At 40.1% G+C, this 13,703-nt stretch overlaps 1 protein-coding gene across 2 annotated transcripts in view; it reads left to right on the top strand.

The window, feature by feature from the left end:
* The first annotated feature begins 1,549 nt into the window (after window positions 1-1,549).
* Window positions 1,550-13,703, top strand: part of PHACTR1 (phosphatase and actin regulator 1) — a 297,876-nt gene continuing 285,722 nt past the window's right edge. The window contains exons 1-3 of one of the 2 annotated variants that reach the window (XM_071736427.1): window positions 1,550-1,820; window positions 2,519-2,671; window positions 3,823-3,941. In XM_071736427.1, the coding sequence (XP_071592528.1) occupies window positions 3,881-3,941 (61 nt within the window). In that variant the 5' untranslated portion in view covers window positions 1,550-1,820; window positions 2,519-2,671; window positions 3,823-3,880. Of the gene's footprint in view, window positions 1,821-2,517; window positions 2,672-3,822; window positions 3,942-13,703 lie in introns of those variants that run through there. The other variant, XM_071736425.1, reaches the window with a different exon arrangement.

The following is a 13,703-nucleotide window of genomic DNA, read 5'->3' as shown; positions in this document are numbered from 1 at the left end:
CAGAGACAAAGAAGCCACCATCCCACTCTACTCAGTGCTTGTCAGACCTCAACTGGAGTGTTGCATCCAGTTTTGGTCCCTGCTGTACAAAAATGATGCTGACAGAAGGGAGAGGGTCCAGGGAAGAGCCATGAGGATAATCAGAGAACTGAGACACTTGCCGTACAAGGAGAGGCTGAGAAAACTGGGTCTGTTCAGCCTTGAGAAGAGAAGGCTTAGGGGAGACCTTATTGCAATGTCCCAGTACTTAAAGGGCAGCTACAAAGAAAATGGAGACACCCTGTTTACAAGGAGTCACATGGAGAAGACAAAGGGCAATGGGCACAAATTGCTCCTGGGGAAGAACACATGAGGAAAATTTTTCAGTATGAGGACAGTCAGACACTGAAATGGTCTCCCAGGGGAAGTGGTGGATTCCCTCACTTTAGAAAGTCTCAGCTCAATGGGGTGCTGGGACATATCATGCAAACAATAATAGATGGGTTGGACCTGATGATCTTTGAGGTCTCTTCCAACCTGAAATTCTATGATTCTATGATTAAAGAGTGGAAACCCATGGAGTTACCTGCTCATGGGGATTCTTAGCTCCTAACCTGCACCAAAAAACCACCCTGTACTATGAGGTTTCTTGGGTTTCTTCTTAAAAGAAAAAAAGAAAAAATCCTATGCTACTTGATGCAGAGTTTTGTGATACTGAAATGTTTTCATATGTTTTTCTAACCTTTCATAACCTCCTGTTTTGAGCACAAATAATGTTTGGTGGCAATGGATTTCAAAGGGCATTTATACCTGATCTTTTCAGTAGAATATCTGAAAATACAGGAAGACTAAGCCTGATTGCTTCCTGACACTTCTCTTATCCAGAACCTCTGTGTCTAAATTTATCAAAGAATAGCTTTATCACCATGTTCTTCAATTTCTGATCCACTTCCAAAACCAGACTTCAGGGAACTACACTGAGACCTACTGGAAGAAGCAGGGTCCTGGACATTTTGTGAGGGATGATGCCCTGTGCATCTCAATAGCATGGCCTTTTTTAGCCTTTAGTGCCTGGCTTCATCATGCAGCTCTGATATTGCTTAACTAAATGATCTGGAAGCCACCAAGAGATAACTGTGCTGATTAAAGTTTGTTAGCCATCCAAGCCCACTTTCAAACCTGGGAAAGGCAAATTATAATTAAAAAGATCTTGATAGAAACATATTCTTCTTTCATGGTCTTGGGATATGCATGTTTATGCTATCATGCCATGACATTCTGCTATTTGATTTATGTTTTTATTAATGCTTTGACTGAGTAGTTTGTTGCAATGTGCTGCTAAATGGAGGAAAAATCAGAAACTGCATCAGACAACCACTCTGTATTTCATTCTAGAAAATAGCTGGCAATTATAATTACTCACCATGTTTCTGGCTCAGAATAAAAGTGGCACTGCACAAAAACCACACTGAACATTCATCGTGATTAGAAAATGCTCCATACCTTGGAATGCAGTGGAGACATAAGAATAATTTTAAATGCAAATTAAATTGTGGGGGTAGCAATGAGAACAGATAAAAGACAGTAAAACAAAGCCTTTCACTTTCCTCAAATTAGCAGCCTAATGTAGTATAAAAAAAAGCAGTTCTACTCAGATCTGTGCTAAGAGCTTTCATTTCATCATAATATAAACCAGCAGATCTGTCACCTTTCTCTATTCAGTACTCTTGATTTCGAGGTTGAAGTGAAAATTAGAAGCTGTTCATTCTGGCTCACAGGCTGGGTTGCATTTGCTTAGTCTTATTCCATGACAGTAGGATGGAAAGAGGTCAGTAATACTGGTAAGTACTTACCTCCTGCATCTGATTTTATTTATTTTTAAAATATTTCACAGTGCTTTGGCTTTTGATCAATGTGTATTTCCTGAAAAAAGCTACATTGTGTATTTAGTATAAAGCTGTATCTTATGCAGAAATGCAATGATTCCTTGAGAATGCTTGTATCAAATGTTAGAGTTTCAAGAATGAATGAATTACTAAAGTAGGAATTCAGTAAAAGGATTAATTTCTGGATAATCTATATGCTTCATAGCATACTGGAACATTTTATGTATTGCTGTTTCTGTCTGCCTTGTCCAACATGCAGTACCAAGTCAGAAATTAATTTCTTCAAGATGTTATTTGCATTATATTGATAACAGAACATTTAATAATCTCATTACCCTTGTGGTAAATGATGGAGAAAGTAGGTATTTTACTTACTGAAAGTAAATTATTAGACAAAACACAATGTTATGGTTAATCATTATGAAACACTTAAAAATAACTCAATATAAGATGCAACAAGGAAGATCAGAGTGAAAAACAATTTCTTAAAGAAACTTGATGCAGATTTTTTCTCCTTGGGAAAGTTTGTATCAAATCAAAACCAGGGGCTTATTTTTTCGGTATGAAGGGTGAGGGGGAGTGGGGCAGATGATCACAGTGTCACCTCCTGTTGCTAAGTAACATCATATCCTGGCAATTTTTATCTGATAAAGGAAGTCCAGTTGACGTTATGCATTATTCATCAGAGTTCCAATCAAACAATCAAAATTGTTTGCCTACACTGGGGACATTTACTAAGATCAAAAGAACCTTCCTTGAAACTCCTGGAGCTTGCACCACTGCCAGGCACCTCTTCACAGTCTGCAGTAAGTACCATTTCTGGTTCGGGAGTGCTACGGTAAAGTGAATTTCTGGGGAATTTTAGAAGTTTTCTCATCAGGACTGTTTCTGGATTTTAGAAAGGAGTGCATGTTTGGAACCCTGGTGTACTGATTTTTGCCAGCATAATTAAAGGAAATGCTTGAAGCAAGGGTCAGTCTCCCTGCCTCTCCAAACCTTTCTTGTAGGTTTGCAGGGTAAAGGACTAGAGGTATTTCTGTCTGTCTGTCTTAAAATAAAAGCTGTGCAGAGCTGTTTGTATGTGTATGTTTATAAGCCACAGATAGCTGGGGTGTGGAGGAGAGAACTGGATTGTATTTTCTGCAAATTCTGTATTTTTATGTGAGTTTCTCAGAGTAGAAGAAAATGCAGAAGGGACACTGGAGAAGGGTCATGATAAATCCTGGGAACTCTGCCTGGCAGAGGAGAATCCGATTCAGTGTACCTCGCAGGCACAGTAATCTAGGATCTAGACAGATCTGAGATTCCAAAGTATGCCAAAAATAAAAACCTTAGCTAAAAAGCAGTGGTGGGAGCAGCGTACCGTTTCTTAATGATTGCTCTTATCACATCTTTAGAACTGAGGGTGGGATGTTCTGTTGCTACTTCTGGTCAGTAAGAGGGGAGAAAGAAGGCAAGGTTGGCTTCTGGTCATTTAGGTGGAATGAAATATCCAGAATATTGTGTCTTCCTTTCTAGTCCAGTGTTTTGGCATAAGTGGCATAAATGCTACCTCAAATGTAGTCTCTTACAGTGGTACCTACTCAGAAGTCCTGGCTGTGGATCTAGCTAAAGGGGGTCCTTGCCCGAGGCTTTTCTGATCTTATTTTTAAGAGCAAAAGTAACAGGCAGGTGAATCTAAACATGTATTGTAAGAAATGAAGACTGTGGCTAGAATAAAGGTGATTTTTCTAGGAAGGTACTAAGAATCTTGCTATTACTGCAGTAGCAATTTTATGCCTTCAGATGAGTATTTTAACCGAACATCCTAAAATAGAAAAAGAGCCTTGTAAAGTTCTGTGAATAGTGATTTGAAAATGTTTAGACCCTAATACACTAAATGAAGTGCTTCTTTGTGGAAAGAACTGTGTATCAGTCACTGAAACTCACCAGGTTTTTTTTCTGCCTGTTGTCCCAGGAATCTGACTGATCATCCATACAGGCGTATTGTACACAAACATAAAAGTTCCTTCAAAATGGACTACTTTTTGGATGTCGAGTCTGCTCACAGAATGTTTTACAGCCAAGGAGCTCAAGGTAAGAAACTCTGGTACTATCTCAGAAATTTATTATTTTAACTGTACAGTTAAGATGCATAGGGACAGACAAGGGCCAGCTCTTGTGACAGACATACTGAAGTCTGTAGAGGCCATCATGATTCTATGATTTCCGTAAGGAAAGGTCTTCAAAATGCACAGGATGTAAGAAAGGGTTACAAGAAGTATAATGGTAAGGCTGGATCTGCACTCTCAGAGAATAAGCAAAAGCTGTGAAAGCTGTTGGGTGTGTGGCAGGAGCAAAAGGAACTGACAACATTTAAATTCTGGTGCTGAAGAACCCAAATGGACAAGTCAGAGGGGACAGCAACAGCCTGCTGCTTACTCTGTAAGCCTGCAGTGTCCTTCCCTTTCCTCCTTCTTTATCCATGTTGTCGGGATCATAATCTGGTGTTATTCAGTGCTGCAGGAATAACTGGCTTGGGAAAGCCCTGAGGCAGTCCAGCATGCTGTGTGCAAACAGCAGGCTCCCACTGGTCAGTATCCTTCCCTGTGAAACGCTGGCCCCACCAAGCAGCAGCAGTGCCAGAGAGGGAAAGATTCATCAAGCTGCTTTGCTTGAATGTAGCTGAGATTTGTTCACGCCATAGATGATATTTTTGGTAAAGTCAGCTCACATTTTTCTCACCAGCTCTATTTTTGAAGAAAACTTGCCATTTCAGAGAAGAGGGGTTTTTTGCTCCTTAAAGGTTAAACACCATTTTAAATTGAAGAAACCTAGAAGAACCAAGTAGCTCCTCTGTCAGCTTTTTTTGGTTTTTTTTAAATACTGCCTGTTTTCTAAATTTTTCCCCCCACCATTAATTTAATCAGTTGCTAGTCAAATTCAAAGTCTAGACAACAGAGTTCTGCCTTCTCTCTGGAGGCCATTCTCCCAGAACCTACTCCACTCCAGGGGATACCATGGTCCTAAGCTACACATGGGTCAGTGCCACCTTCATTCAACCTTTGGCTCAGCTGAGATGCTGCTGCCTAACACTTGCTGCATTGCTCCAGCTGCTGCCCCAGTCCTTGTGATACATGTTCATCTGTATAAGTCACCATCAAACCTTCCTTATTGAAACACAGCCTTCTGCCCTGAACAACAGAAGAAAATGCTAAGCACCTTAAAAATGATGAAAAAATCAGCTGAGGGCAATGAATGATTTAGTTGGCTTTTTCTTCATTTCTGAAATACAATGGACACCCGAGCTTTGATACAGAAGTAATATTAAAATAAGTTCTTCAATATCCCTATGAGAACATACCACTTTCTATTCCATAGAACCAAAATTCAGGAATCTGCAGCTTACTACTTTACAAGCTCTATCAATTTATCAACAGCATCCCTGTGTACTGCAAGGTACAGAGGGGGCTATGGAAGAAGAAATGTGTGTTCATGCAATGAAATTCTGTTAGAGCAATGTGCACTATGTGACTAATAAGGATTGCACAGGCAACCTTCACTCTAAGCATGTCCAACAAGGCAAGGGAAAGAAAAAACAGTATTTTACCCATATTTGGAGGAAATATATTGTTAGCACATACAGAAATGCTTGTACTTATCAGTTAGATGCACAATTTTGAAATTTTAACCTTAGCACTTGGTTGATTCTTTCTTTTAATGCAATTATTTTGCTTTCATAAATACAAGCTGAGGAAAAATCCATCAGGCAGAAATGCATTCCTTGATACACAAGTCATCAGCAGGGGGCTGACCTTTAGATCTGTCAAACAGGCTTCTATCCATTGGTCAAAATAAGTAGGAGCCAGCACCAAGACCTTGGGATTTATTATCCTGATTGTGAATGTCTTATGAAAGCCACTGCTCACATGCTTCCACCATGCACCAGAGCATGGTACACGGGTTCCCAAACCCTAATTACCTTCACAAATGGAAACTGTAAATTGACATAAGGGCAAGAGCCACGCTGCATTTCCACTCGGTCTTTCCTTCCACTTTTCACCTTTCTCTTAGATCCTTTTACTGCATTTCCCCCTGCTCCTGTCCCTCTCACCCCACACCTTTGTAAGACCTCTGCCCCATACTCTGCCTTCTCTTTATCTCTGTGTTTGAGGTCAGCTGCTTTCCATCAAAACTGGAAAATCACAACATTCCTGCTCTGAGCTCTCAAATGCTGCAATACCAAAGCCTCTGGCATCAAGAGGGGTTTTTGAGGGGAAGGATGGGTGGACAACTCCACTGGGAATCGGTGTGAGAGATGAAATGTGTCCCATGTAGAGAGCAGTTTCATGAAGCTTCCAGCACTGAGCATCTCTGAGGTGACAGAAGTGGCTTCAGCAGGCAAAATGTTAAACCTCTGGAAGAGATTAATCATCAAGGTTTTCTGTGGCAAATGCCTTTACCACCATCCTTAGCCCCAAACTTCTTGCTGGCAGCAACCCCGTCCTCTGAGCTATCTTATCCCCTGTACACAACATGGAATAAAACCCTATCAAGTCTGCAATGATGCTGCCTGCACAGCTCTGATAACTTATGTCATCCTTGTACCGTGTGTTAAATTTTGAGCTTGTCTTCCACAAAAAAAAGGCATTTCTATATGAGATAATGGCATGATTTCTCCAAACATGGGCAAAAATAATGTATTTTTTTACTTAGCCGCCTTCTGAGAAACAGCTACAGTTTTCTGGAAAACAAAAATACATGGAACATGAGACACCCATCCATCATAAATAGCAGAGCTCAATTAGCTAGTTTAGAACTCAATTAAAGGTCTGCAAGAAAGCATTGTCACCAGATCTACCTAATGGGGTCGCAAGTAACTATTTGATGTTAATATAAAATATGATGCTATTAGCAATCATGTTCTCAAAGACCATGTGCATTAAAACTGCATTATGATACACAGAACTGAATGGAAGAAGACTACACTATTCTGCCATTTAATTAGAATCAACATCAGAACACATTATATGTATTATTACTTTAGTTATATTACTAGTTACTGAATTACAAAATGTGCCGTTTAGAGACTGTATATTGGGGGTTTACGACCCACTTATTCTTTTTGTCAGATTTGAAGATTTCTGCCTTTTAATCCTTTGATCCTCCAGATCAAGGAAAAAACTCATGTCCAATGTTTTCACATTAATGATATGTCAATATTACGAATGGCAGCTGTAAAGCACTCATTCTTCTCTTTACCCACTCCCAGTGCATGGAAGAGAAGGGAAAGAGTTGGTCTGTAAAATGTTGGGAAGGAACCCAACAAGGTATCATAGTGTTACTAGGAGAAGATATCAAATCCCAGCTGACCTCAGGTCTTGTGTCACTGAATACTGGGTGCTCCAACCTCAGCGAACAGACTGAAACAGGATTTTGGCCCCCAGCAACTACATGGTTCTCTACCCCTTGCTGCCTGTGCTAACACCCACACCTCATCCCTACCCCTTCAGAAAACTGCAGAACTACCTTTGCTGCTGCGGGATAGGAGGAGAGATGTGTTACCATATCAGCTACCTCCTCTCCCATCATCTCTTTCTGCAGAAGCAGCCCGTGGGCTAAGCACAGAACAGGGGATGTGTGGCCATTCGGGCTGCATCTGCTGTTCAAACAGCTGTTCCCCGTTTCCTCCAAGGAAAGTGAAGCAGAAGGGATGGAAAAGTCACAAAAGCTGGATCTGGCAGTAGAATTATCTAGATTTAGAAAACTTGGTAAATGAAGCCAGCTGGCTGTAGTCTTCCGATACCAGCCAGAAATATCCCAAGCTCTGCAACCCTCCCTTACTGTCTCTTCTGTGTCCGTATGTTGGGAACTAGGAGATGGGGGGGAGTTTTCTTGCCAAGTGTGTAATGCTTAGTGACTCATCTGCAAATCAGAAGCAAGAAAGAAGGGGCTGTGATCCCCTGCATCTAGCCCTTTGCTCTGAGAAAGTCCAAATCTGAAATGTAAGCATGGAGCTGGACTTTCGTTTTTTAAGTAGTCTTTTCCCTTTGAAGTATGTGGAAAATACAAGTCATTCTTGGATGTATGTGTATTCTAAATACTGTAGTGACATGAGGCAACCAGGTGCCAATAATTGCCAGGTAGTGGGCTTGACCTCGTGTGAAGCCCACCTGTGCCTAATTAGGGCAGGCCCCTACTGCGCATGAGCAGGATGAGGGGGCCAATAAAAAGCTCACACCTGGGGAAGCCAGGGGGCTGGTTTAGCCACCTTCGGAGCAGTAGCCCCGATCCAGGCTGGTCAGAGCACCATTTGTGAGATTCTACTGGGACACCTGGTTGGACCTTGGAGCGCCGCACCCATAGAAGAGGTTCGTCTTGCTACAAAATACTAATATACCAAGGCTTTCAGCCATGGGGGCTGAAAGTATACAATGGGGACTGTAAGAGGGTTCAGCTCACTTATATCTGATGTGTCCTCAGTAAAGATGTTTCTACCTAAGACTTCTGGCTGGCCTGGCATGTATCAGTGGAGACAAGTCATTTTAAGAACAGAGTTCATCTTATCTCAGACATCTTTCTTCAGATACTATAAGTCATGTCTTATTCTCTCTACTGATCATGAAAGCCTAAACCACTACCCTGGATGAAAGATGCCTGTGCTATTGACATTTGTTTGCAAAGAAGAATCACATCTTAACAAGAAAGACAGGACCTAAATTAAGAGCAATAGTAACTTCCCCAAAACAGGCCAAGTTGTAATCCAATCCTCTAAGTGTGCAGATCTGGTCTTGGCTATAGCCTACTTTGGAAGAACTTCATCTTTGATCTTTAAGTTCAACTTGAAGGAAGTTATGCTTTGGGGAGTGCAAAGAAAGACCTGATATTTGACAGAGCTGAGCAGGCTGGCACTAAGAAGCAGCAGAAGCAGCCTCCTCCACAAGTGGAAGTGAGCCAGGAGACAGCAAGGTGGGCAGAGGCAGCAGCCTCGCCTGCCAAAGGCAAAGCACTGCTCCACACGAGCAGAGCAGGTCTTGTGATGGTCACCAGGTTCAGCCAAGAGTCCAGATCATCAGACAAGAGCACCGTGATAGGGCAAGTACGAGGCCAAGCAAGACATCAAGTCAGCAGTCTGGATGTGGATCCGTGAGGAACGCAGCCAGCCACAGGCATGGCCACAGCCTCACTCAACACGCAGGCAACAGCCTCAGTGTGAATGTGGAGAGCAGTCTAAGAGATGCACCCAAAAGAAGGGTGGGGGCAGCTGTTGAGGCTTTTTGGTGCTTTCTCAAGTAGCTCCCAAGCTGGTCAGGGCTTCTCAAGCCACTCTTTCCATGTGCCATGTCAGAAAGCCTGCCTTGAGCACAGCCAACTAAACTGGGTACTGGGAGGTCACACAGGGCCCTGGCCACTGGTACTTAGGCTTGGTCAGGATGAAGAAAGGAGGAACCCCACTCTTCCACTGCATTCAAGGGGATGGAGCCCCTTGGATGAAAGAAGAATGTACTGCCCAGTATGTTACATATGAAGGCTTTAGGTACCATCCTAAAAGGAGTGTTGTCCATCACAGACTGCACGTAGCATTTTCCTGCAGCTATGAGTCTGATGGCAGGGGCTCCTAAGACTCACCTTCTCTCTTGGTGACAACCCCATGCCACAACCTGATGGGACATCATGCAGTCAGGATGTAATTCCATGAGTCCACCTCTGTGTCACAGTTAGACCTTGTGGGCCCTGCTGGGAACCCAGGTTCTCCTCTAAGGTGACTTCTGACTCAAATAGTTTCTGATTTCCTGGAGACCGTGAAGACTTCTCCGGCCTTATCTCCTTTTGGACCAGCAGGGGGCACGAAGCTTAAAATTAACCGAATTAACTGAGTATTTCCAAGATGCTCCTACATAGCTTGAAGGTTTTGACGGTCCATTTGGCAGGATACATTGTGCATATTTAAATAACTGATCAAAAGTCTCTTGAAGGCTTACCTTAAACTATCTTTCCTATGCATAAATACTGTATAGCTCCACTTACACTGGGTGTGCTTTTACTTGGTTGAAACATTCCTGTAATCTAGTTGATCAATGTAAGGAGTGAATAAAAAATGTAAAGTAGGAAAAAAAATGAAAATAAAAATACCGTGCATGGGGCCAAGAAATAAACATTTACAGGATTGTTTAGACAGACAGGGGATGATCGCTCAAAAGTTTTCAGGAAATCCTTCTTCTTGATCAGTTTTCCATGTTTAATAAGATACAGTTTTAATTCTACATTTTCCCCTTGCACCCTGTCTTCACAATTTACTTATTTCTCGGTGCTTCACTTTTGCTCATTTATTTTAATTCATGCAGTGCTGACTCATTTGAGATGTTTGACTTTAATCACTGCTGACTACTCAGTGCTACTTTGCTTCTGCTTTTGCATATTAAATTATGTCCAGTATTTTACAAAAGCATAATGCTGCAATGTGTCCTGATCCTAATCTAGAATGATTCCACTGCACTGTTCCTTTTGTAAAGTAATATTAAGATAGTTCCATCCACCAAAATTTTATGATTAATCCATCCTACAGACTAAAGCCTATTCAAAGTTAGGTTATTTTGCAGGTCTGTTTCTTTTTTATCACGTGATGTCCGTAGTTCTTTGTCTGGTAACGTTAAGAGCAGAAGAATTAGTAACAACAAATGGTCATCCATGATGTAATTTCCCTCCCTTTAAATCCAAAGAACTTATTGATCAACATCAGCCTTTCCCAAACTATTTTTTTAAACTTTTCTTTCCCCCTTTTTCCACCTTGTATTCTGGTGTGTTCCCAGTATTGAGAATTCAGGAACAAGGCAACCAAGTGCCATGATTGGAGTCACTGGCTTTCAGAGTCAGGTGGGCTGGCTTCACCAGTTGTATACAAATAGCTCATGAGGAGTTGCAGTAAGGATACTTCAGCTACTTTTTGTTCATTTCTTTCAATATCCAGCCAGCCAAATTAAAATCAGAAGGAATTCTCAACGGCATGAGAATCTGAATATAACCAGGATGCTTCAGATCCAGTTCTCTATACCCGTAAACACAGAAAACTCTAGAAGACCTATGAGTGGATCACACTTGAAGAAATTTTATTCTGAAAGCAAAATCTATTTTTTTCCTACTAAAAATAATTTTAATAAACAAGCCTCTACATGCCCCAATTTCATAATAATTTAGATGGCTTGTTTATTTATTTCCAGTAGTCTGTTTTCTGAAGCCTATGCCTTTGACTGCAATGGCAGAGGAACAAGCACGTTTCCTCTAAAATGTATAAAACTCCTAGTAAGGCATATTGTGTATACATTTACCCAACAATCACAAACTGGCATAACAGCCATGTGTATAAAAGTGGATGTCCTTTTGATTGTGTACTATAATTTTCAACACACAGACCCGTACTTTCTTTTGGATTACTGATGTCCATTAAACGGTGTCAAAAAATCTTCACAGCTTTGCTTTAGAGACACACAGCAATCCATATGCATGTGTTTCTCTGTTTATTTAGGAGATACAAGCCTATAAATCATTCTTCATGAATGACAAATCATGTCTTCTCCAGTGCTTGCACACATCTCCTACTCTCTTCTCCTGCCAGTCATACACCATTTCCCACATCTAATCCTTCAAGTGTTTTTATTCATCAGTTGCATTTAGAACAAGAAAAAAAAAGTACATGGAATTAAATCAGCCCAAAAGATTTTTTCTTCCCGGTAAACAGACCAACTGTTTGGTTTGTATTTAAAGAATAATTAAGATTTCTTAATTTTTTTTGTTGTTATCACAGACAATATCATGCTTTAGATGCATCAAAATGTACCTCAAGTAATGTTTTTTTAAAAGATTAGTTTTAGCCAAAAATGCATTCCTGCCTGTATTATCTGTATGTCATGCCAGGGTGAGCCCTTTTCACAGAGGAATGGAGGAGAATTGAATAAGATCATACACTTTTCTAATAATAAATAAATAAATAATAATTTTTAAAAAAGCCGCAAGAAGGAGTCCTAATAAATAGCAAAAGCAACACTGCAATTAAAATATTTTCACAAGGTTGTTCAAAATTTGCCCTGAGAAATTAATTTTTCCTCAAAAATGTCTTGAAGATGTCTGATGTAAACCAATATTCTTTTTGGCTATTTCCATGTAATTTGAAGTTGCTTATGATTATGCACATCAGAAACATAACCTTTCTAATGCATCTAGCTATAGACATCTCCAGCAGAAACACTTCTGCACTTTGCCTGTAATTATATTAAAATAATTAATTTTCTAATTTTCCTGAAAAAATATCTCCTAAAAATGTGACTCAGGCTGATATGGTTTCTGAACAGCATCTGAATCTAGAGATACTGGTGGGTTATCTGTAATGGACCCAATGGTCACATTGGGCAAGTGTTTACAGTTTTACTAAAAAATATATCACAAGTAATTTTTGTAATAAGGAGTGCAATAGATAATGGTAAGGAAAAGAGTGTGTATGGGTGTATTCATGACACACATAAGTATTCAGCATTAAACATTCTGATATCCACTGTACAGGTATCAGAATGTGATCAGCTATACCCAGTTCCATGGCTACATAAGAATGGATCTTTTTATTACAAAATGTTTTAATACTTATTAGCTGCCTCTAAAATTTTTCTAATGTTTACTTAAAATTTCCAGTCATTCTTGAAAGCTCCTTTTGGCAATATACACAAAGGGGAGACAATCATGGTTGTCAGAATAATGTATAATGATTACTCCAGGAAGCATCTTCCAGCACCCCCCTATCTCTATTCAAAATGAATACAAGCCAGATCCCAATATTTTGACCCAAAAGGTAAAAATTATTAATAAGCAATTATATAGAAAAGCCCACTCTTGCTCTCAGTTTACCATAGATGTATATGCAATTCAGGGGTGGCTTTTTTCTTTTCCAAATAGGTTCCTATGCTATGATCCAGCCAGCCCTGAAATGCATGGGTGCCCCTTCACTGACTAGAGCTAGATCATTCCAGTTCAAAAAGACAAATCCTCTATGTGATTGTTTTATGAGATTATTTTTACAATGCTGACTTCATATACAGATAAATCTTCCTTAAGTGTAAATTTGATGATGCAGTACACAAAATTCTCCTGAGCAGAAATTTTCCATTCTCTTTTATCTTCATTACTGTGCATCCCTGTTACAAGGGAGTAATAGTTTACAGTCTAGTTGCAGTGTTTACTTTAGCTTAATCTAAATAGTTGACCCCATTAAATCAATTTCAACTCCTGCCCCTTGCTTTTATCTCAAAATCAAATGCTAGGTTAGAAATAAGTAAAAACTTGAAAGAAATCTATTTAAAGCCAGAAAGCCAGTAAGTTAGACCAGAAATAACCACTACCCTCAGCAGTACAGATTTGCTTGTTTAGTAACTACATAATGGTACAAATTGAAAAGCAGAGTGTGACAGCATTTGTTAATTCATACCAATTATGTGCTCTCATACCTAACACCTAAGTCAGGTTTTAGGCATTTGAAGGCTTCTGAATGACAGGTATTATTTGGAACTCCAAAAAAACTTTTAAAAGAAAGAATCAAGTTAATCAAGGCTTTAGAATATGTTCTTAGTCACTATCAGTCATGCTCTCCACTCTCAGCAGGAAAATATAGTTCATTATTAGTTATTTTAAGTATAGTGGCTTGCAAAAGCCTTAAGATAAGGTCTGTTATACCACATAATAGCAGATGGCAAAAAACATTCAGGGTTCAGGCTCCGAGGTTCTTAAAGGGTCCCACGTGAAAAGTTAATGCTAATAGTCCTGCACTAAGAGGGTGGGCTTTTCTTTCTAGGTATACTCAAGACAGTGGAGGAAAAA

This window comes from Heliangelus exortis, chromosome 2 (genome assembly GCF_036169615.1).
Source record: "Heliangelus exortis chromosome 2, bHelExo1.hap1, whole genome shotgun sequence".
In the NCBI taxonomy this organism is placed as follows: domain Eukaryota; kingdom Metazoa; phylum Chordata; class Aves; order Apodiformes; family Trochilidae; genus Heliangelus; species Heliangelus exortis.
This window is presented reverse-complemented; position numbering and strand designations above follow the sequence as displayed.